Source organism: Orcinus orca, chromosome 15 (genome assembly GCF_937001465.1).
Source record: "Orcinus orca chromosome 15, mOrcOrc1.1, whole genome shotgun sequence".
Lineage (NCBI taxonomy): Eukaryota > Metazoa > Chordata > Mammalia > Artiodactyla > Delphinidae > Orcinus > Orcinus orca.
In genome coordinates, this window is record NC_064573.1 from 32,639,529 (window position 1) to 32,661,488 (window position 21,960).

General features: G+C 35.4%; 1 protein-coding gene across 8 annotated transcripts in view; it reads right to left on the bottom strand.

Annotated features, from left to right (window-relative positions):
* PIK3C3 (phosphatidylinositol 3-kinase catalytic subunit type 3) overlaps positions 1-21,960 on the bottom strand; it is a 155,094-nt gene that overhangs the window by 99,438 nt on the left and 33,696 nt on the right. For all 8 annotated transcript variants that reach the window (XM_033412469.2, XM_033412470.2, XM_004283538.3 and 5 more), the window contains exons 5-6: positions 3,807-3,893; positions 1,732-1,827 (exon numbers count right to left, since the gene is read on the bottom strand). In XM_033412469.2, coding sequence (XP_033268360.1) covers positions 1,732-1,827; positions 3,807-3,893 — 183 coding nt within the window. The remainder of the gene's footprint in view (positions 1-1,731; positions 1,828-3,806; positions 3,894-21,960) is intronic.

The following is a 21,960-nucleotide window of genomic DNA, read 5'->3' on the forward strand; positions in this document are numbered from 1 at the left end:
AGTCCTAGAAAAAAACACAAATTCCCACAGCCATTGTTTAACAAGCTGGTTCTCAGTCACAACATCAGAAAACACATTTATCAGCCCAACTGTGACAAGTAATCTTCACTAAGGCTATCTGTCACAAAAGACAGGTGACAAGAAAGTCTATTTCCATTAGATTCAATACACTGGCCCAGCAATCTTTACACTAAGTGGAAATATGACAGGGTAGGTAGACAGGCATTAATTTATGGGCAATTTTCAAGAAGCAGTAGAAAGGGGTCAAGAACCTTTTCAAAAATACTTGAAATTCTTCTAATTTCTATTCTGTTATTATTTCACCTATCAACAAAGCTGTCTTTCAAAAGATCCTTCAAGTCTCTAATGATTGAAAGTACCATCACCATTAGCATGGTTCTGCACTATAAACTCCATATAGGCAGGAAATATTGCTTTTAATGAAATTACATATAGTAAAAATGTAAAAAGTGATTTTATTAAGAATGTATTGGTAACAAAACAATTTCACTCACCTACGTTTCCCTTTTTAATGTAGTCTTTCTAATGAATTAGCAAACAATATTAAATAGTCTACGTTCTTATCTTTTTTTTCCCCCAGAGAATATTATTTATAAAATAAAAAGCTGAAACAAGTTCACTTTTCCTAACCTTTTACTTTAGGAAGGGGTACAAGCTAAAGGGAAAAATACATTAACTTGAAAAGTACCAGAAAAATGATCACAAATTAACTATACAAACCCTAAACCTTCATTATGAAAACATCTTTCAAATAGTAATTTAATAGTTATAAAACATATATTTTTAAAAAATCACTTGTGACAACTTTAACAAATAACACTAATGTGTAAAGGTAATTTAAAAGTGCTGCTTCTAATGAACAAATAAACTGCATATAGCTTAGCTCTATGCTAGAAGAAATATTATTCTATTATGCCATGTATCGAAAGTCTGTCCTCATTCACACTGATTCTGATTCGCACTGTCCTCATAAGCACTTGTCTCAGTACTTCCAAAATAACAGAAGGTACCTAATTTATGTGGTTTTGAACTATGCATACTATTATTTCTGTAGTACTAAAATGAAGACCCATAAATAAGCATTTAAGGCACAGATATTTTTCAAGTAGCTAGATATCAAATATATAACTACTTTCTTTTGGTAATGAACAGACCAGAGCAAATTCATAACTTCATATTCATTACCACTCAGCCTACTGATAACATGGTTTTCTTAATTCTGCATATATTATATAAATGAACATTTATAAGGTATTTCATAAGCATACTTATGTTGGAATTGTTACATATACAATTCCAACACATTACATACACATTCAAATAACAAACATACCCTTACCATTCAATAGCCTACCACATAAAACATATGATTCCCTCTTTCTACTTTTCAGATGGACACTAATTGTTAATGAAGCTACTGCTTTAATGTCTTACTTGCCAATTTACAGAACAATTAATCAAAAAGTTTTTAATCTCTTGTATATTTATTGAATTCTATAACCCAGAACTGCATTACATGAGTGATCAGCTTTTGTAATCTTGTTGTAGCTATATGATTTGATTTGTGTATATACAAACAGCTGCTGCTGACAGCTGTCTGCTGCCATTCTGCAGCCAAAGAATTCATCCCAGCAGGAAAAACGGTAAATTGTTTTTAATGTTTCCCGTCCCTTCTACTTTAGAGACCATAAACAGTTCCAAGGAAAATACCTTTTCATAATAAACAATACCATATTCCTTATCATCACACTTGACACATCGAAACTCAACCATCAAGTACATGAAATTAGAACTTCGTTTTTCACTCTAAAAGAAAAAAACAAGATTTTTTATGAAAAATGATTTTCTTCAACCTCAGTTTGTATCATTATTCCCAATTCAGTAATACATGGATTCTATCAAATATAATTTAAACTGTAACAAATTTTTATTTCATTATTATAAATGCACTGTTTTACACAGCACTACTATTTCATTATATACAGCACTACTGTTTTATCCAGAAGTGTCTACTACTCACTTATAACTCCCTCCTCAAACTTAATGACATTTTTGGTTTATTCAGTAGTATGAATTCTATTATATAACATTTTAAAGGTATTTCATATACATTTGCAGGAGAATTATTTTATTTAAAAAAAAATTTGTATTTCTAATAATTTTAAGCAAAGAACAGTTCACCCTTAAACCATATGGACTAATCTAACTGTAGAAATTAATATAAGTATAACAAAAAAACAAAAGTAAAACAAAGTGCATGTAACTAAGGACAGAGGTCATTTGAGCTTAACACATAAAACATTTACAAGTTTTTCACAATTTATAAACGGTCTTAAAGTAACTTGTAATCATTTGTAAAGTTTGATCAATACACTTTAAATACACTGGGAATAGTTACTTCTTCCCCAACATATAAAATGCTGATTGTGTGTATAAATGTGTCCCCTTAAAAAAGCAAATATTATGTTAATAATGAAGTGAAAATAAAATTAAATTTAAAAGGGTGATTAGTCCTGACCCAAAACAGTTTGAAAAATGGCTTTAAATCTATATGTATATAATCATAAAGATCTAAGGAGGTCACTTAAACTGTTCAGCTTTATGAAGCATATTATAATCTATTATGATAATAGATAGCCTCCTATGTTTTAAAGAGTGCAGATAGAGTGAGTGAAAAAGGATGGGCAAAGTATGCTCTAATGTTACATTTTCTAAACCCAGGGGTATCTAAGTTGAAGAATAGAAAAATTAAAAATATTTTTTAATTAAAAATAGGAAAAAGAAAAAAGCATTTTAATTAAACTATTTTTGGAATGTGACTATTATCAAAATTCAAAAAAGTAAAATTTTCTTCCAGTTTCAGTATATAAGAATGTATTATGAATACATTTAGAAAAGATGCCCAGTATTCATACTGAATATAAATGTTGTTAGACACTACTAATTTGTTTTTAAAAAATGAACAATGTCAAAATTTTATTTTTCTAAGTGTTCACTGTAAAATGACAAATTTCTCTCTTTCCACCTGCTGAAAACTGTTGAAAGAACACAAATCAAGTCAGTTGTGCCATGTGGTGATCACTATAAGCTACGCATTTCACAAAATTGCTATTCCTCTCTCCTAATGTGATTAATATATAAGCATTATTTCTGCTCTCTAGACATAGAGTGTTAGGCCAAACATCTAGTATTTCAGTGCTAGTGTACATAAAAAACTTTTTTGTCGTTCTAACTTTTGTAAAGAGTTTCACTGAAGCCATCTTTTCATTGAACATATTCTGGACCAATACACAAGATCAAGAAAGCACACGAATTACTTGAACCATGTAACCTCATTAAGTGTGCACAGCCCTATATGTACTAAATAAGACAAGGAATATCTTAATTGGGGAGAGGAATTGCTATTGATGACTTAAGGTAACTGAAGTGAAGAGGTTGTTTTGACACTATGTTGACAGATTTATCCAATCAACTTGGACATAAACTGCCATATGGAGAAAGAGAGAACATACAAGTGAGGCATCAAGATTAACATGGGCTTCACTTATATGATATTTAGTACACTTATGATATCCACTACCTATTTCAGGGTTCAAGAGAACACTAAAATATAAGAAAGGCAGATATCCTAAGCTTTCCTTTTTAGCATAAACCTCACAACTAGAGGTAATCCTCAATGCTCCCACATTTGAGAGATACCTGGCAATAAATAGTTCTTCTAAAAATTTTTTCAGTTAAAATTCTGGAGAAAATATTTTGAAATAAAAAAGAGGGATACAACCCACCTCATTTATCATTTCTATTTCTCTAAATGTCAATCTGTCCAGCCAATCTACTTTCACCATGTGACCTTGTCGATGAGCTTTGGTGAGCTGCAAAAAATATATAATGCAGAAAATTTTAAGAGATAGATCTCACAGAAAGGAGGATAAAGAATGGAAATGATCATCAACATGACACTGGAAGTACTAGCTAATGCAAAGAAAAAGGAAATAAATGATATACAGATTGGGAAGAAATAAATAATACTTTCTTTATTCAAAGGTGACATGATCATTTATGTAGAAACTATTTTTAAATGGACAAAAAGCTCCTGGAACTAATAAGCAATTACAGCAAGGAGGATACAAGGTTCATATATAAAAGTCAATCTCTTTCTTACATATTGTTACCAGCAATCAATAAGTAAAATTTGAAATTAAAAACACAATATCAAATCACAGTATCATTTACATTAGTGCCTCCCAAAAATCAAATTGGTATAAATCTAACAAAATATGTACAAGATCTATGTGATGAAAACTAAAAAACTCTGATGAACAAAATCAAAGAAGAAGTAAATTAATGGGCTCAGGGTAAGATGACTCAATATTGTCAAGATGTCAGTACTTCCCAACTTGATTTATAGATTCAAAGCAATCCTAGTCCATAAACAAAACAAAACAAAACAAAAAAAATCTCAGCATGTTATTTTGTAGATATCAACAAACTGATTCTAAAGTTTATATGGAAAGGCAAAGGCTCCATAATAGCCAACACAGTATTGAAGAACAAAACTGGAAGCTATACATTACCCAACTATAAGACTTAATATACAGCTACTGTAATCAAAACATTGTGGTACTGGCAAAAGAATAGATAAATGGATCAATGGAACAGAATGGAGTCCAGAAAAAGTCCACATAAATAGAGTCAATGATCTCTGACCAAGAAGCAGAGGCAATAAAATGGAGCAAAGAGTCTTTTCAAATATCGCTGGGATAACTGGACATGCACATGCAAACAAATATATATAAGCAAAGACCTTACACCCTTCACAAAAATTAACTCAAATGAATCACAGACCTAAATGTAAATTGCAAAATACAAAACTCCTAGAAGATAACACAGGAGAAAACCTAAATGACCTTGGGTATGGTGACAACTTTTTAGATGCAACACCAAAGGCATAATCCATGAAAGAAATAATTAATAAGCTGGACTTCATTAAAATTAAAAAATTCTGCTCTGTGAAAGACACTGTGAAGAGAATGAGAAAACAAGCCATGGACCGGGAGAAAATATTTGCAAAAGGCACATATGATAAAGGAATGTTGGCCAAAATATACAAAGAACTCTTAAAACTCAACAACAAGAAAATAAGCAACCTGATTTAAAAAATGGGCCAAAGATCTTAATAAACAACTCACCAAAGAAGAGATATGGATGGCAAATAAGCATGTGAAAAGATGCTCCACATCATATACCATCAGGGAAATGCAAATTAAAACAATGAGAAATCACTAAACACTTATCAGAATGACCAAGATTTGGAACACTGACAACATCAAATGCAGGTGAGGATGTAGAGCTACAGGAACTCTCATTAATTGCTGGTGGGAAGGCAAAAACGTAGAGCCATTCTGGAAGTCAGTGTGGCAGTTTCTTACAAAACTAAACATACTCTTACCATACAGTCCAGGAATTGCCCTCCCTGGTATTTACCCAAAGGAGTTGAATACTTAATGCCCACACAAAAGCCTGCACATGGATATTTATAGCGACTTTATTTATAATAACCAAAACCTGGAAGCAATTCAGATGGCCTTCACCAAGTGAATGGATAAATGAATACATTCAAACAATGTTATGCAGTGCTAAAAGGAAAGGAGGTATCAATCAATGAAAAGACATGGAGGAACCTTAAGTACACATTACTTGCACATTGCTAAGTGAAAGAGGTCAATCTGAAAAGGCTAGGTACAGTATGATTACAACTAAAGAAAAGGTATTGATAAAACTATGGAGATAATAAAAAGATAACTAGTTGCCCAGGGTTGGGGGGGAAGAAGGGATGTATAAGTGGAGCACAGAAGATTTTTAGTGCAGTAAAACTACTCTGTATCATACTATAATGATGGACAAATGACATTAAACATTTGTCAAAGCCCATAGAATGTACAATACCAAGAGAGAACACTGAGGTATATGGTCTTTGGGTGATTATGAGTTGTCAGTATAGGTTCATCAATTGTAACAAATTGTAACAAATGTACCACTGTGGTGAGAGGTGTTGACAATAGGAGAGGCTATGCATGTGCTGGGGCAGAGTGTATATGAGAAATATCTGTACCTTCCTCTTAGTATTGCTGTGAATGTAAAACTGTTCAACAAAAATAAAATCTTTAAAAAATCTAAAAAATCAAAAAAAGAAGTGTTATGTCACCTTCACATTTGATACATTCCTATACACAACAGAAGCCACACAAAACTATCAAGATAAGAAATGGACTTGGCTAGAGACGAATCATCATAGTTTTTACAGAAAAACAAAAAATTTTAAATGGTCTACAATCTGCCATCTAAACATGCTAAAAAATAATGAAGCCTTTCCTGAAAGTATCTCCATGTTCTATATTTCTTGCATTTTGATTACTACAAAGGGAGAGAATTATAATGATAGTTCTTCAAATTGGAAATAAACTATTTTTTTCACATCTTAATATGAAAAATAACAAAGTTACATACATAAGGCGTTTCTCTGGAGCCTATAATTTACTACTCTAAGACTTAAGCACATAAGTGTGCATGTGTGCTTTACTTTTAAGAAGGAGTAATGAAATAATTAACAGTAATAAAAGAACCAGTGGTAAAAGAATTTCTAGAGTTGCAGTTGGTAGAACCCTCTGAAGGTCTTACATACTAACCTACCCTTGGTTTCACAAATTAAATAATACATTGACCCTTCAAATATACAGAGAATTCAAGATAATTTCCAAGGTCCTCAAACTGAAACTAGATTTTGTCTTAGAAAGTGTAATTTTAAACATCAGCATTATTCATGTATCAAATCCCTTCTTTCTTTCTAAACAAATTCATAGCATAAAGGAAAACTGAGCATTAAGGACTTCAGTGGTAGCTTGTCTTTATGATTTGTCTTCATTTCCATTATACAAGTTATGATGGTATTCCTACAAGGATGCCAAACACTTCTACCAATTATTATCTCTCTCACAGAACTAAAAATCTTCATCAATATTCTTTATATTCCTCAACTAAGGGACTCTTATCACAACTACATGGTCATACTATTTCAGAAATGAAAATAGTAGCTTCATACAAAAAGTCTGAGGATCACTGTAATATAAAAATATTATCAGCTTAGCTTTCTTCTGAATAACAAATTCCTTTTCACTTGAGGTAATCTCTAAATGAAAATGGATGAGGCAAAAAAAAGTGTTTACCACTATTACTCACAAAGCAGGGACTAAACATTTTGCTGGCTCTGGTGGAACATTAGATAAATACACTAACATGGAAACACTAAGAATTAGTTACAAGGGAACCAAAAGAACACCAGGCAATGTGACCTAAAGGAAAGAGTGCTAAACTAGGAGCCATTAGACCAGGGTTCTAACCCTAGCACTCCATTTTCGAATTCTGTCATTTTTGAACCCTCATGTACAAAAAGAAGTATTAATTTCTATTTCTGCTAGCAAAATTCAAATAGAATAATGGATGCAAAATATGATAGGTAGTATTATTCCATACAGTCTTTATAAAGAATTATATTCTCACTCATTTTGCCACATGTTCCAAACTAGTTTTTTAAATGAATAAAAATATAAAGGGTCATATCACATCAACTACCACACTGAAGTGGCAGAGCTAGGATTTAAACCCCAGGTCTATAAAGTTCATACTTCTTCTATCAGTCTTTGCTATCTCCTCTATTGATGCATTCATAGTAAAAGATTTAAGTCTAATTAACTTCTGTAATTTTTTAAACACACGTTTCATATTTATGATACAGTAGCTGATTCTCCACTAGTTTCCTTTGAGGAAAAAATTGACAATAGCATATTGAGTTTAGATGTGGCAGAATGTGTTGGGCATTTTTCTCTCCCTTACTAAATAATCAGACAAATCGAAAGTTTTCTGAAGGCATTTCACTAATTCCAGAATTCATGTTTGCTGCCAATAAATATTACTTCCTATATAGCATATTCTTACCTTCTGTATTTGAATAGTAAAAGATGACCATTCTCAACCTTACAAATAGCAACCAAAGAATGCATGGTCAAGGATGGTAGTACCATAAACTGGTAAAGCCATTTTGGAGTACAAGTTTAAATTACCTGAGATATATTCATATTTGTGCATCACTGTTTGCAATATGGAAAACTTAGACATAAAATAATGTAAATGTCTATCAATAGTGGGAACTATTAAGCAAACTATGGCACACACACTAAGAAATACTGTAATCAAAAAGAAAGAAAAATCCATATACCCCATTAGGAAACATCACTATGACACTGTTGAATGCAAAAGCAACTGCAGAATGAGAGGTACCACTTATGCTATGACTGTTTGTTTACAAGTTTGTCTCACACCAGACTCTTGAGATTGACAGCAGAATTTCTAGATTATTTCTCTGCTTGAATCAGTTTTATAATTTCTGTTGCACTAGAAAGTTACCACTCAAAATGTCCCCTAGCTACTTGTGCTATTTATCTGATACTATGTAACAAAGCACCACAAAACTCAGTGCCTTAAAACGCCACTCATTTTAATATTTTTCATGATTCTTGGAGACATCAAGAAGTCATTTTCTTGAGGACATTTGGATATTTTTTTTCTCTTAGTCTAACAGTCTCTCATGAGACTGTTGTCATGTGGTAGCTGGAGCTAGAATGTCCAAGATAGCTTCACTCACATTTCCAACGCCTTCATGGGCAAGGATGGGCGCAGGTGGGAAACCAGAGTGGTGGGGCCTCTCTTTCTGAAGGCACTCTCAGTGCTGCTCCCTCTCCAGGTAGTCTTTCAACATAGTCACTCCAACTAGGTAGCTGGACTTCTTACGTGGTGGCTCATTATTCCCCAAAAGTGCAAAAAACAGAAGCTTTCAAGTTGTCTTAAAGTTTAGCCCTGGAACAGGCATAGCATCAGTTCAGCTGCATCATGTTAGTTAAAATGAGTCACAGAGCTACTGCAGATCCAACATGGAAGCGTGAGTATCAGGAGGCATATTTCATTGAGGGTCACCTTTGGAGACTAGCTAGCACAGCATTTACTGGACAATCTAAGCATACAGTAGATTGCTCAATTGCAGAAGAGCAAGGGGAGAGAATTTGAAGATGGCAAAGCTAGCTCTTGACTGGACTTTAGGTATCAGGTAAAGTCTAGAATTAGCTATCACAATTCCTAAATGATTAGGCCTTGCCTTCCCCTCCAAAATAAGCTCTTACAACTCTCCAACTGATATATTACACTCCAGCCACCCATTTCAGTTCTTCAGACAGTAAGGCCTTTTACTTCTAAGACTCAATGCAGATTAAATAATTTAATATTAGATGAAATTTTTTACTAAAAATTTTAGAGAACTATAAAGCACTATGCAAACTGTAAGCAGCTGTTATTAGCCCATAATCTATGTCACTTCATCTCTATAGGTGCTGATGACTATGTAGACAGACTTGGGTGGTTTTCACCAGTCCAAAGCAGTTTCCACTTGTCTCCAGTTTGAGAATGTCTATGGATAATGAAGACCAACAAATGAACTTGAACAGTTTATATTTCATTTGGGGTCTGACCTAGATCTTCCAAATGAGAAAATCTGCATTCTGTTAAACAGCAGGGTAAAACTAGTACAATCTGTTTCAAATTGCTTGTGAAGAGATAATCCTCACTAGGGTGCCCATCCTAGAAAGCAGCTAGGTCAAGATATCAGTAAAAGAGTCATTCTCTCTTTTTAAGGAACATAAGTTTCTACAGAATTCACAAGAAATCGTATAGAGCTTGGAAGAGAAGCCCACTGTCACAGACATAATAGCATAATTATTGAGCTCTAACTTCTCCAAGAATTAAATAGCAAGGGGTTTTACAAGCTACTTAAATAAAAGAATCTGTGTAAGAACCAAATAAGAACATGCCCAGGAAACTGCTTGGAGTACTAATCATGTATATCAGATTTAATGGGAGGACAGATACGTGCTTGAGGAAGATGCCTCAGATTAGTAGGTGTTCAATACAAGTACCAAGGACAGAACTGAAAGTAGGCCAACTTGCTACACTGTATATAGACGAGGAACAGCAGAGAAAAGCAATGTCAAACTGGATAGCTATCCCTGGGAACAGATAGACTTCCATGATCACCACAAGTCACAGTTCTTTGCTCCTTATTTGTATCTGCCCTACTAGACCATAAGCTTCTTGAGTGCTAGAGCTATGAATGGTTGACAGAACCTAGCATTTATCCATTCAATGAATATTTATATTTATTGACAGGACTTCTAATGTGGAAGGGTGATAGAACAGAAAACAAATGCTTGTATATTCTGCAATTTTGTTTAAGAGTTTTGGGGAGTAAATGGGGAGCAAGGGGAAGGGAGTGACACTCAAAAGGAAGCTGGAGAAAAGAATGATTCATGCCCTTAGTCACTTTGCCCTAGTACTTATATACGTTCAACATAAATATATATTACTTAATTTGCTGTTGTAAGTTACAAACTTCCATCAGGTCCTCTGCTCTGGAGATAAGCACAGAATGTTGAACAAAAGAAGCAAGTTCCCTGCCTTCAAGAACTTAAGGTAGGGGTGAGCCATTTGTATGGTAATGCCTATATGCCCATATGGTAAATGCTTATATGTCTATATACAAATTGAAACAGTAATATGAAAGTCATGAACAGGGTGATGTGACAGAAAATAATGGGAGTTCCTGAGAAGGCCTCTCAGGCAGTAACATTAAAGCAGAGACTTGAAGGATAAGGAGTAAGTCAAACAAACAGGATGAAAATCTTCCATGCAGAGGAAATAGCTTATTTGTCAGCACATCAGGGAGTTTGATGTACCCAGGTATTAAAGAGAGACTAGGATGGTAGTCCTCGGTAAATATTTAAGTAAATCAAGTTCTCTGTGAGGTGGACAGTAGGAAGATCTACACATACATAAGATGCTTACTGGGAATCATCTTTCTTGAGGTTCATCATGATCTAGATTTTTCTTTATAGTAGATACCACACTTACAGCCTAAAGGAAGAAAGGGAAGAGTGAAAAGAACTGAAAAATGTTTATCTATTTCAAATCTGCCTAGGAATTTGTAGGGAGGTAAATGGGGAGAGACAGACTCAAAAGGAAACTGGAGAGAAAATGGTTTCTGCTTTACAAATTTTTCCCTGGCCAGTTTCTTCCATATTCATATACCCACTTTATCTTTACAAAAGGCATCAATTAACATGTATTAATCAAAATACGAGACACATGGCCCAAGTTCACATATGCTATGAAAGGTGGGCTAGTTTTGTTGGTTTATCAAGACACGGTATGGTAATTCACAGAGTTTATTATCTACCTGTGAAAACAAGATGAAGAACAAGATGAACATAAGACAGAATATAACTGATAAAAGAATTCAAAGATGTACACCAAACTCTGATCCTGGTTTTAAGCACCCACATACACCTTATGACTATGTCTGATAATTTGGAAATACAGCATACAAGCACATATCAAGCGAGCCATATAAAAATAACTTAGAAGAACAATTCTCACTTTCTATTTTCAAGCTAGTAGAAAGTTTAAAGTGGATAAAGGCTTTACAACAGCACAGAATTGCAAATACTTTGAACAGCCAACCATAGAGGATTGCTGAAATGAATTATGGCATATCCATACTATGCAAAACCTGACAGTCGTTACAAATCATGTTATGTAAGCATCTTAAATGACCTGGAACAATTTTGAAACATTATTAAGCGTAAAAGCAGGATTCATTTAAACACACACACAATATGATCCCAAATTAAAAATAAATACACATATATTCCATACATTCCATACATACATACATACATTTATTTATTTATTTACCAAAAGCATATCAACTAAAATACTAATGATGACTATTGTGAGTAGAGGATTAGAGGTGATTTTTACAGTCTTTGCACTTTAACAATCTTCTTCTATTGTAGATGTATGTTAGCTTGTAATAACAAAAGATAAGTTATTTAAAAACTAAAGTTATTTTAAGAACAATTAACTGTGGAGAAAACCCTGTTGAGAAAACCATAAAAGATTAGCATTTATCAAGACGATGCTAAATAAAGTTACATTACTTCATAATAAACTCAAAGAATAAAGACCCATCTGATTAATTTAACTCAATCATATGAAATGAAAACCAGGTATCAACATAATTGTTCTCTCTCAAATTATTTCTTCCAAGGGCCTTTCAACTGGGTCCAACTAAAAACCCATATAAATTAAATGAAAAAAAAAAAACATATAAATTAAAAGCTGCCACTTTTCAATATGCAGTTAATAAAAACTCCTATATAAAAAAATGTACAGGCTTAAGGTTTCAAACTTTACTCACATCAAGAAACTGTAAGAGGGGAGTTACAAGATAAGTGGATTTTCCAAAATAAGTAGCTATGCAATAGGTGATGCTTTGGCCAGATACACTTACGCTTTCTTAGGAAATCTTAGGAGAAAAACATGACAAAGCTGTATTTCCTTTTTTCCTTTTTTCCCTCTGCCACTTGAAAAAATAAACAAAAAAAAAACCCAGTCTATTCTTGTCACCAGATGGAAAACTTTCAGATTCAGAGGGCCTATGTGAATGTTCAAAATCTCTCTTGACACATTTATAGGAATACTGGCCAATAAAAATGTTTGGTACTACCATGTACAAGACTAATTTTTTTCCAGCATGATCATAGAGGGTTGTGTTTATTCAAATACCCCATATCTCCTTCCTCTAAATTCCCTCAAGTTAAAGGTTATAATATAACTCTTTCAACACTAACACTTCCCTAAGCCTAGACTAGAACTGAGCATAAGTACTCATTAAACAGAATACCATTATTGGTCAGTAATCTATTTGCAGGATGCACTGTGGCTCACTGAGACATTTGTATTATTAAACAGTATAATTCTTCAATAAACAATGAGTCCTATCCATGTCAAATCAAATACAAGCTATGCAGTAATTTATAATTCAAGACAAAATATAGTTGTATAGGGCTTCCCTGGTGGCAGAGTTGTTAAGAATCCACCTGCCAATGCAGGGAACACGGGTTCGAGCCCTGGTTCAGGAAGATCCCACATGCTGCGGAGCAACTAAGCCCGTGCACCACAACTACAGAGCCTGTGCTCTAGAGCCTGCGTGCCACAACTACTGAAGCCCACACACCTAGAGCTTGTGCTCCACAACAAGAGAAGCCATCACAATGAGAAGCTCGTGCACCTAGAGCTTGTGGTCCACAAGAGAAGCCACCGCAATGAGAAGCCTCTGCACCGCAACGAAGAGTAGCCCCTGCTTGCCATAACTAGAGAAAGCACTTGCGCAACACAGCCAAAAATAAATAAATAAAATAAAATAAAAATAATATACCCAGCAATCCCACTACTGGGCATATATCTAGAGAAAATCATAGCCAGGACATGGAAGCAAACTAAATGTCCATCGACAGATGAATGTATACAGAAGGTGTGACACATATATACAATGGAATATTACTCAGCCATAAAATGAAACAAAATTGAGCTATTTGTAGTGAGGTGGATGAACCTAGAGCCTGTCATACAGAGTGAAGTCAGAAAGAGAAAAACAAACACCATATGCTAACACATATACATGGAATCTAAAAAAAAAAAGATGGTTCTGAAGAACCTAGCGGTAGGACAGGAATAAAAATGCTGACGTAGAGAATGGACTTGAGGACACAGGGAGGGTGAAGGGTAAGCTGGGATGAAGTGAGAGAGTGGCATGGACATATATACACTACCAACTGTAAAACAGCTAGTGAGAAGCAGCCGCATAGCACAGGAAGATCAGCTCGGTGCTTTGTGACCACCTAGAGGGGTGGGATAGGGAGGATGGGAGGGAGACGCAAGAGGGAGGGGATATGGGGATATATGTATACGTATAGCTGGTTCACTTTCTTATACAGCAGAAACTAACACACCATTGTAAAGCAATTATACTCCAATAAAGATGTTAAAAAAAAGTATTCACTTAAACTGAGATTTTAAAAGGTGTTGTATCGGGGCTTCCCTGGTGGCACAGTGGTTGAGAGTCCACCTGCCAATGCAGGGGACACGGGTTCGTGCCCCGGTCCAGGAGTATCCCACATGCCGCAGAGCAGCTGGGCCCGTGAGCCATGGTCGCTGAGCCTGCGCGTCCGGAGCCTGTGCTCCGCAACGGGAGAGGCCACAACAGTGAGAGGCCCGCATACCGCAAACAGACAAACAAAAAAAAGGAGTTGTATCTGTATGTTAGAGTTTGCACCCACACCTATTATAATTAATTCTTACAAAGCTTCTACCTTCCTGATTAATGAAGTCTTAGACTCAAATCTTCAATTTTACTTTGAAATTTTACATGTGTATCTTATTCAGGAAGAGTGGTATTTGCCTCTTAATGAAACCATTCAGTTTAACTCCTCAGAGATTAATGTAGTCTTAAAAGCACGTTACTTTCTAGTTTTCTGGCAGAAACTATAGCTGTAAAGACAGCAACAGATTTACAGAACATGAATCGATATTCTTTTAGGGCTCAATCTTTCACTGGCAAAAACTAATTTAGTCTACTTGCTACCATCGATTTCAAGACAAATCTAAAAGTTTTGACAGTCTTAGACAACAGTACGCAAATCAAAGTGACTGATAAAAAAGATTCTACCATGTATCATTAGGAATAAATTTATAAGAGATTCCCAAACTCTTCTTTTATGACACAAAAGAAAAGCAACACAGAATCAAATCCAATACATTATGTTTATAAAAGTTACACTTATTATTTATACAAAAACCTGTAGTTAAGATGCATTTTTTTTTTTTTTTTTTTTGCGGTGTGTGGGCCTCTCACTGCTGTGGCCTCTCCCGTTGCGGAGCACAGGCTCCGGACGCGCAGGCTCAGCGGCCATGGCTCACGGGCCCAGCCGCTCCGCGGCATGTGGGATCTTCCCGGACCGGGGCACGAACCCGCGTCCCCCGCATCGGCAGGCGGACTCCCAACCACTGCGACACCAGGGAAGCCCAAGATGCATTTTTGATGACATAGATGGTGCCACTAAATAAGTTTTACAGCCTTGAATAATTTCACTAAGAATTGTCTGACATTTAGAAGAAAAAAATCCCTAAAGATAACGAATATTCATATTTTTCCTCCGTCCCTTCCTCCCTCCCTTCCTTCCCACTAAAGGCACATTGAAGAAGTAGTTCTGTATTAGACAACCTAATTGAGTTAGTTGACTTTCATCTTCTTCATCAAAGTGCTCTTCAGCGTAAGGGAATTAACCAAATAACTTGGCTAAGTAGTAACTGAATTCCAAGATTAGTGAAAAGAGGTAGTAAGATGGGACTTGCTGACTTATTGTTTTCCCAGTACTAGGTCTGAGTTTTAAAGTTATGTATATATATAATTAAATTTTTTATTTTTATTATAAAGCAAAAGTATGCAGAATAATATGAGATATCCATGTATTCACTGTCAAAACTGAACATGTATTGTTTGCCTTATTTGTTTCACACTTTTTAAAAAAGATGAAAAAAATCACAGATATTTGTAAAGACTTCCCTAATTCTTTCATTTCAATTTGCTTTTTTAAACTTAAACTTAATGCTGTTTTTGATACTTATCCATGTTAATTTACACAGCTCAAATGCTTTCATTTAAACTGTTGTATAGTATCCCACTGTACGAGTAAATCAGTTTATTATTTATTCTCCCAACAAACTCAACTTTTTGTGTTATTATCAGGGCTGAAGTGAATATACGTGTATATATCTCCTTATGCCCATAAGTGAGTTTCTTTAGTGTAGAAATCTAGGTGTGAAATTGTTGGATTTCCAAGATAAAAATCTATACATTTTCTGTTTGGTTTATTTCTAAATTTCACGTAGTTTTTGTTGCTAGTGTAAATATCTTTTGAAGATTTTATTTTTAGATTGGTAAAACGGCAATAATAGGAATTTTGGAATAATAACTGATTTCTGTTATTAATCTTGTATCTAACAACATTATTATTTATAACAGTTTGTCTAATAGTTCTTCTGACTTTTCTATGTAATCATCATCTGTAAATAATTTTTATTTCTTACCTCTATATATACGGTTTTCTTGTACTGACTAGTACAAGAAACTCTAGTACAATGTCTAATCGGAACAGTAATAGAAGCATCCTTGTTTTGTTCCTGACTTTAATGAGAATGTTTCTTACATTTAACCATTTGGTAAGATGCTGGTTATCAGTTCTTGGTATATTTCTCATATCAGGTTAAGAAAGTCCTATTTTATTTTACCAAAACTTTATACGATGAATGTTTGTTGAAACTCACTAAAAAGTTGGTAAGATTGGGAATCCATTTGACCATATGTTTTTTTCTCCTTAATTTAATATGCAGGAGATAGTTAACACAACAGGTTTGAAGCCACTATCTTCAGAAGGACCTGCTTGCAAGGATGACCCTCAGCAAATGTGTGAGAACTTGACTTCTGAAACATTCTCTAACGGGTATAGATGTTTCACTGTGGCTAGGCTGTTTGTACACTGTGATTTATGGTGAGCACCTGCTTTCTTTCTGGGAGGCCAGAATTTTGGTAGTTGAGGGCAGAGAATGCCTGTGTGACCAGACCCCCAGTAAAAAACCTAATTTCTGAGTCTCAAATGGGCTTTTCTAAAAGGCTTCATTTTTCTTCCTAAAGAAAGCAGCACACTCAGTGTCTCTTCCTGGGCTGGGAAGGGGAAGCATAGGAAGCCTGCGTATGGATTTCTCCAGACCCCACCTATATCTTTTTCTTTTACTGAACCATCTAGTTGTATATTCTTATTGTGTTGCTTATAATCAATCTTAGCTGTACAACTGCCTCTAAGTCCTGTGCTTTCATCATCTCATCTTGGGGGACCCCTGAAACACTCAATACTGTGATAATAATGTACACTAATAGATATTCTGTATTAAACTGTTCTTACATTCTTGGAATACATCTTGTTTGGGCATGATATATTTTTTAACCACTTGATTCAGTTTGCTAATTTTATGCTGAAATTTTGCATCTGTATTTATAACTGAGAACTGTCTATAATTTTCCTTTCTTTCACTTTTCTTCTCTAGCTTTGGTATCATGGTCATATTGATCTCAGCAGGCTTTGTAGGTCCAGCTTATAAAACCACTTGAGTTTGAAGAAAGGAGAATAAAGGGGGAAGAATTACTCTAACCATTATTAAGTTTCACTATATAGCTATAGTAGTAAATAATATCTTGTTCCTTTTTGTTCTGATTCTTTATGTTTTATATTACTGTTTTATTTTTAAATAGTTTTTTTTAATTTTCAGTATTCCATTATCTGAATTTCTGGTGCATATATTCCAGTTGTTTGTTATGATTACTGATTTTGGCTTCCATTGGTTTAAAATTTTAGATTGCAAACTCATCTTTTGTAGGGCTTACCTTCCTAAGTGGTTATACCTATTTTACTGCTACTTCATATTATTAGCTGTTTGTTGGGGGAGGAATTTCAGTTTATCTTAGTCTTCCACATTACTGAAACCAGAAACCAAACCAAACATTATTTGCTTATCTGCTATTGATGTTAGAGGAACCTAGAGAAAGAAAGAGATGTAAGGTTGGCAAATGTTTTGAGTTTTATAAATGTGATTTATAAGCTAGATATCATTTTTGTTTATAAATCCAAGAATAGATTATCAAAGTGATGACTTACGTGGACTTTTAAAACAGTACCCACATGATATTTGTAGTTAGATTTTAGAGAAATGAGGAACATGGAATTTTCAGGGAGGTGTTTTGGTAATTAAAAGCATAACCTTTTAATTTATGCTTTTAAAATTAATGGAACAAAATTTATGGAAGATTTAAATAGTAATGAGGTACATTATAACTGGGTAGAAAGACTGGCAGTCAAAAACCCTGATTTATAGCTCTCACAGTGGCTCATTGAATAACCAGCTATTTCTGTATTTGTGGACATTTTTCATTGATAGAATGTGGTCAGCTGGACTCTACTCTCTCTGTTAATTACAGGAATCATAACAGTGTCATCATCATGATGATTTTTTTTCAGCTATTCTGAAAAGGAAACAACCTCAGAGACCATTTTCTTTATAGTATAGCAAGTTGATTAAGTATACTTTTCTTGGTTTCTGAATACATTTCTACCCTGACGTAGCTTTGTGAAATAATTTTCATGAATAAACTGACATTCTGGGTAAAATCAGTTTAAGAAAATAAATTATTAATAGGACCTATTAATGATCTGTCTCCCTTATTATAATTATGTAATTTACTATTTTCAGAATATAACATGAAGTTCCTAGAGATACCTTCAATTAATTTTATGTTAGGGCTTTCCGGGGAAAGTTGGTATTCTCTGTAATGTCTCTTTACATTAAAAAAAAGTGTCCTTTCAGCCACATGTAAATCAATGAAGTTAGTATACTCCTTCACACCAAACACAAAAATAAACTCGAAATGGCTTAAAGACTTAAATATAAGACATGACACTATAAAATTCCTAGAAGAGAACATAGGCAAAACATTCTCTGACATTAAGTCGTAGCAATACTTTCTTAGATCAGTCTCCCAAAGCAAAAGAAATAAAAGCAAAAGTAAACAAATGGGACCTAATCAAACTTGTAAGCTTTTGCACAGCAAATAAAACTATACGCAAAATGAAAAGACAACCTACGGAGTGGGAGAAAATATCTGCAAGCAATGTGACTAACAAGGGCTTAATTTACAAAATATACAAACAGTTCATATAGCTCAATATCAAAAACAAAACAAAACAAAACAAAACCCACACCCAATCAAAAAGTGGGCAGAAGACCTAAACATACATTTCTCTAAAGAAGACATACAGATGGCCAACAGGCACATGAAAAGATGCTCACCACTGATAATTATTAGAGAAATGCAAATCAAAACTACAATGATACCTCACCTCACACCAGTCAGAATGGCCATCATCAAAATGTCTGCAAATAATAGATGCTGGAGAGGGTGTGGAGAAAAGGGAATCCTCCCACACTGTCGGTGAACATGTAAATTGGTGTGGCCACTATGGAGAACAGTACATAGGTTTCTTAAAACACTAAAAACAGAGTTACCATGTAATCCAGAAATCCCACTCCTGGGCATATATATGGAAAAGATAAAAACTAGTTCAAAAAGATACATGCACCCCAAGATTCACAGCAGCACTACTTACAACAGCCAATATATGGAAGCAACCTAAGTGTCTATAGACAGATGAACTGATAAAGAAGATGTGGCATGCATATATATTTTCTATTATATATATTATATAATATATGTTATATTCCACTACTCAGCCATAAAAAAGAATACAATTTTGCCATTTGCAGCAACATTGAATAGACCTAGAGATTAGCCATACTAGGGAAGTCAGTCAGACAGAGAAAGAAAAGAAAAAGACAAATATCATGATATCACTTACATATGGACCCAAAAAATGGATATAAATGAACATATTTACAAAACAGAGACAGACTCACAGACATAGAAAACAAACTTATGGTTACCAAAGGAGAAATTAGGGAGGGAATAAATTAGGAGTTTCGGATTAACAGATACACACAACTATATATAAAATAGATAAACAACAAGGACCTACCATATAGCACAGGGAACTCTATAATATCTTGTAATAACCTATAATGGAAAAGAATCTGAAAAGTTTATGTGTCTGTATATGTATATGTACACACATATATCACTGAATCACTTTGCTGTATACCTGAAACTAATACAACACTGCAAATGAACGATTCTTCAATTAAAAAAAAAAAGTTTGTAACAACCAGACACACCCTTTTAGTATAAAAGAAGCCTAAATTCTACCTCGGGCAAAATGGTTCTTTGGGACACTAGTCCACCATCTTCTCAGTCTGTTGGCTTTCAAAGTAAAATCACTTTTCCTTGCCCCAACACCTAGTCTCTCCATTAATTGGCCTGTTATGTGGCAAGCACTAGGTGTTTGCACTAGGTAACAGTAACAACAACTGAAGCCTAAGTACTATTTGTAACACGAGTTCATTTATAGCACAAATATTTAATGGGTGCTCATTCACCACAGGCAAGTCACTGTTTATTGAGTCACTAGGCACCATCTTTTATGCTATACCTAAGGACCTGCAGGAATATATATTGTTTCATTTCATACTCCCTCTGCCTTTTCTCCTATTTTTCCACTTTAATCTTCTTGATAAGAACGACACATTCTCTATGCAAACTAATTCTTCACAATCCTTAAACCTAAAACACTTCACTGATACTTTTCTTTGGAAAGATGTTTACATAAAGGATTTAAAGACCTGATTTTAGATCCTGGTTCTATAACTTACTGTTTATTTGAAAAGTTAACATAAATCACTTAACTTCTCTAAGCTTCCATCTTTTCAGGAGTTTAAAAACAATGTATATTTCATGAGTTACAAAATACTGTATAGAGGAGCTTCAAGATGGCAGAAGAGTAAGAAGTGGAGATCACCTTCCTCCCCACAGATACACCAGAAATACATCTACACGTGGAACAACTCCTACAGAACACCTACTGAACACTGGCAGAACAACTCAGACCTCCCAAAAGGCAAGAAACTCCCCACGTACCTGGGTAGGGTAAAAGAAAAAAGAAAAAACAGATATAAAAGAACAGGGATGGGACCTGCACCAGTGGGAGGGAGCTGTGAAGGAGGAAAGGTTTCCACACACTAGGAAGCTCCTTCGTGGGCAGAGACTGCGGGTGGCGGAAGAAGGGAAGCTTCGGAGCCATGGAGGAGAGAGCAGCAACAGGGGTGCAGAGGGCAAAGCAGAAAGATTCCCGCACGGACGATCGATGCTGACCAGCACTCACCAGATCGAGAGGCTTGTCTACTCACCCTGGGACGAGTGGGGACTGGGAGACGAGGCTCCAGCTTCGGGGAGCAGATCTCTGGGAGAGGACTGGGGTTGGCTGCGTGAACATAGCCTGAAGGGGGCAAGTGCGCCACAGCTAGCTGGCAGGGAATCCGGGAAAAGGTCTGGAACTGTCTAAGAGGCAAGAGGTTTTTTCTTGCCTCTTTGTTTCACGGTGCACGAGGAGCAGTGATTAAGAGCGCCACCTAAACGAGCTCCAGAGACAGATGCGAGCTGCAGCTATCAGCACAGACCCCAGAGACCGGCATGAGACGCTAAGGCTGTTGCTGCAGCCACCAAGAAGTCTGTGTGCAAGCACAGGTCACTATCCACACCTCCCCTCCTGGGAGCCTGTGCAGCCCGCCACTGCCAGGGTCCCGTGATCCAGGAACAACTTCCCTGGGAGAACACACGGTGCGCTTCAGGCTGCTGTCATGCCGGCCTCTGCCGCCACAGGCTCGCCCCAAATTCCGTGCCCCTCCCTCCCCCTGGCTTCAATGAGCCAGAGGCCCCTAATCAGCTGCTACTTTAACCACATCCTGTCTGAGCTGGAACAGAGGCCCTCAGGACACTACATGCAGAGGTGGATCCAAATCCAAAGCTGAACCCCAGGACCTGTGTGAACAAAGAAAGGGAAACCTCTCCCAGCAGCCTCAGGAGCAGCAGATTAAATCTCCACAATCAGCTTGATGTACCCTGCATCTCTGGAATACCTGAATAGACAAAGAATCATCCCAAAATTGAAGTGGTAGACTTTGAGAGCAACAAGGTATATATATATTTTTTCCTTTTTCTCTTTTTGTGAGTGTGTATGTATATGCTTCTGGGTGTGATGTTGCCTGTATACCTTTGCTTTTACCATCTGTCCTAGGGTTCTGTCTTTCCGTTTTTTCTTTTAGTATAGTTTTTAGCGCTTGTTATCATTGGTGGATTTGTCTTCTGGTTTGGTTGCTCTCTTCGTTCTTTCATTCTTTTTTTAATTAATTTATAAATTTTTTTAATAATTATTTTTTATT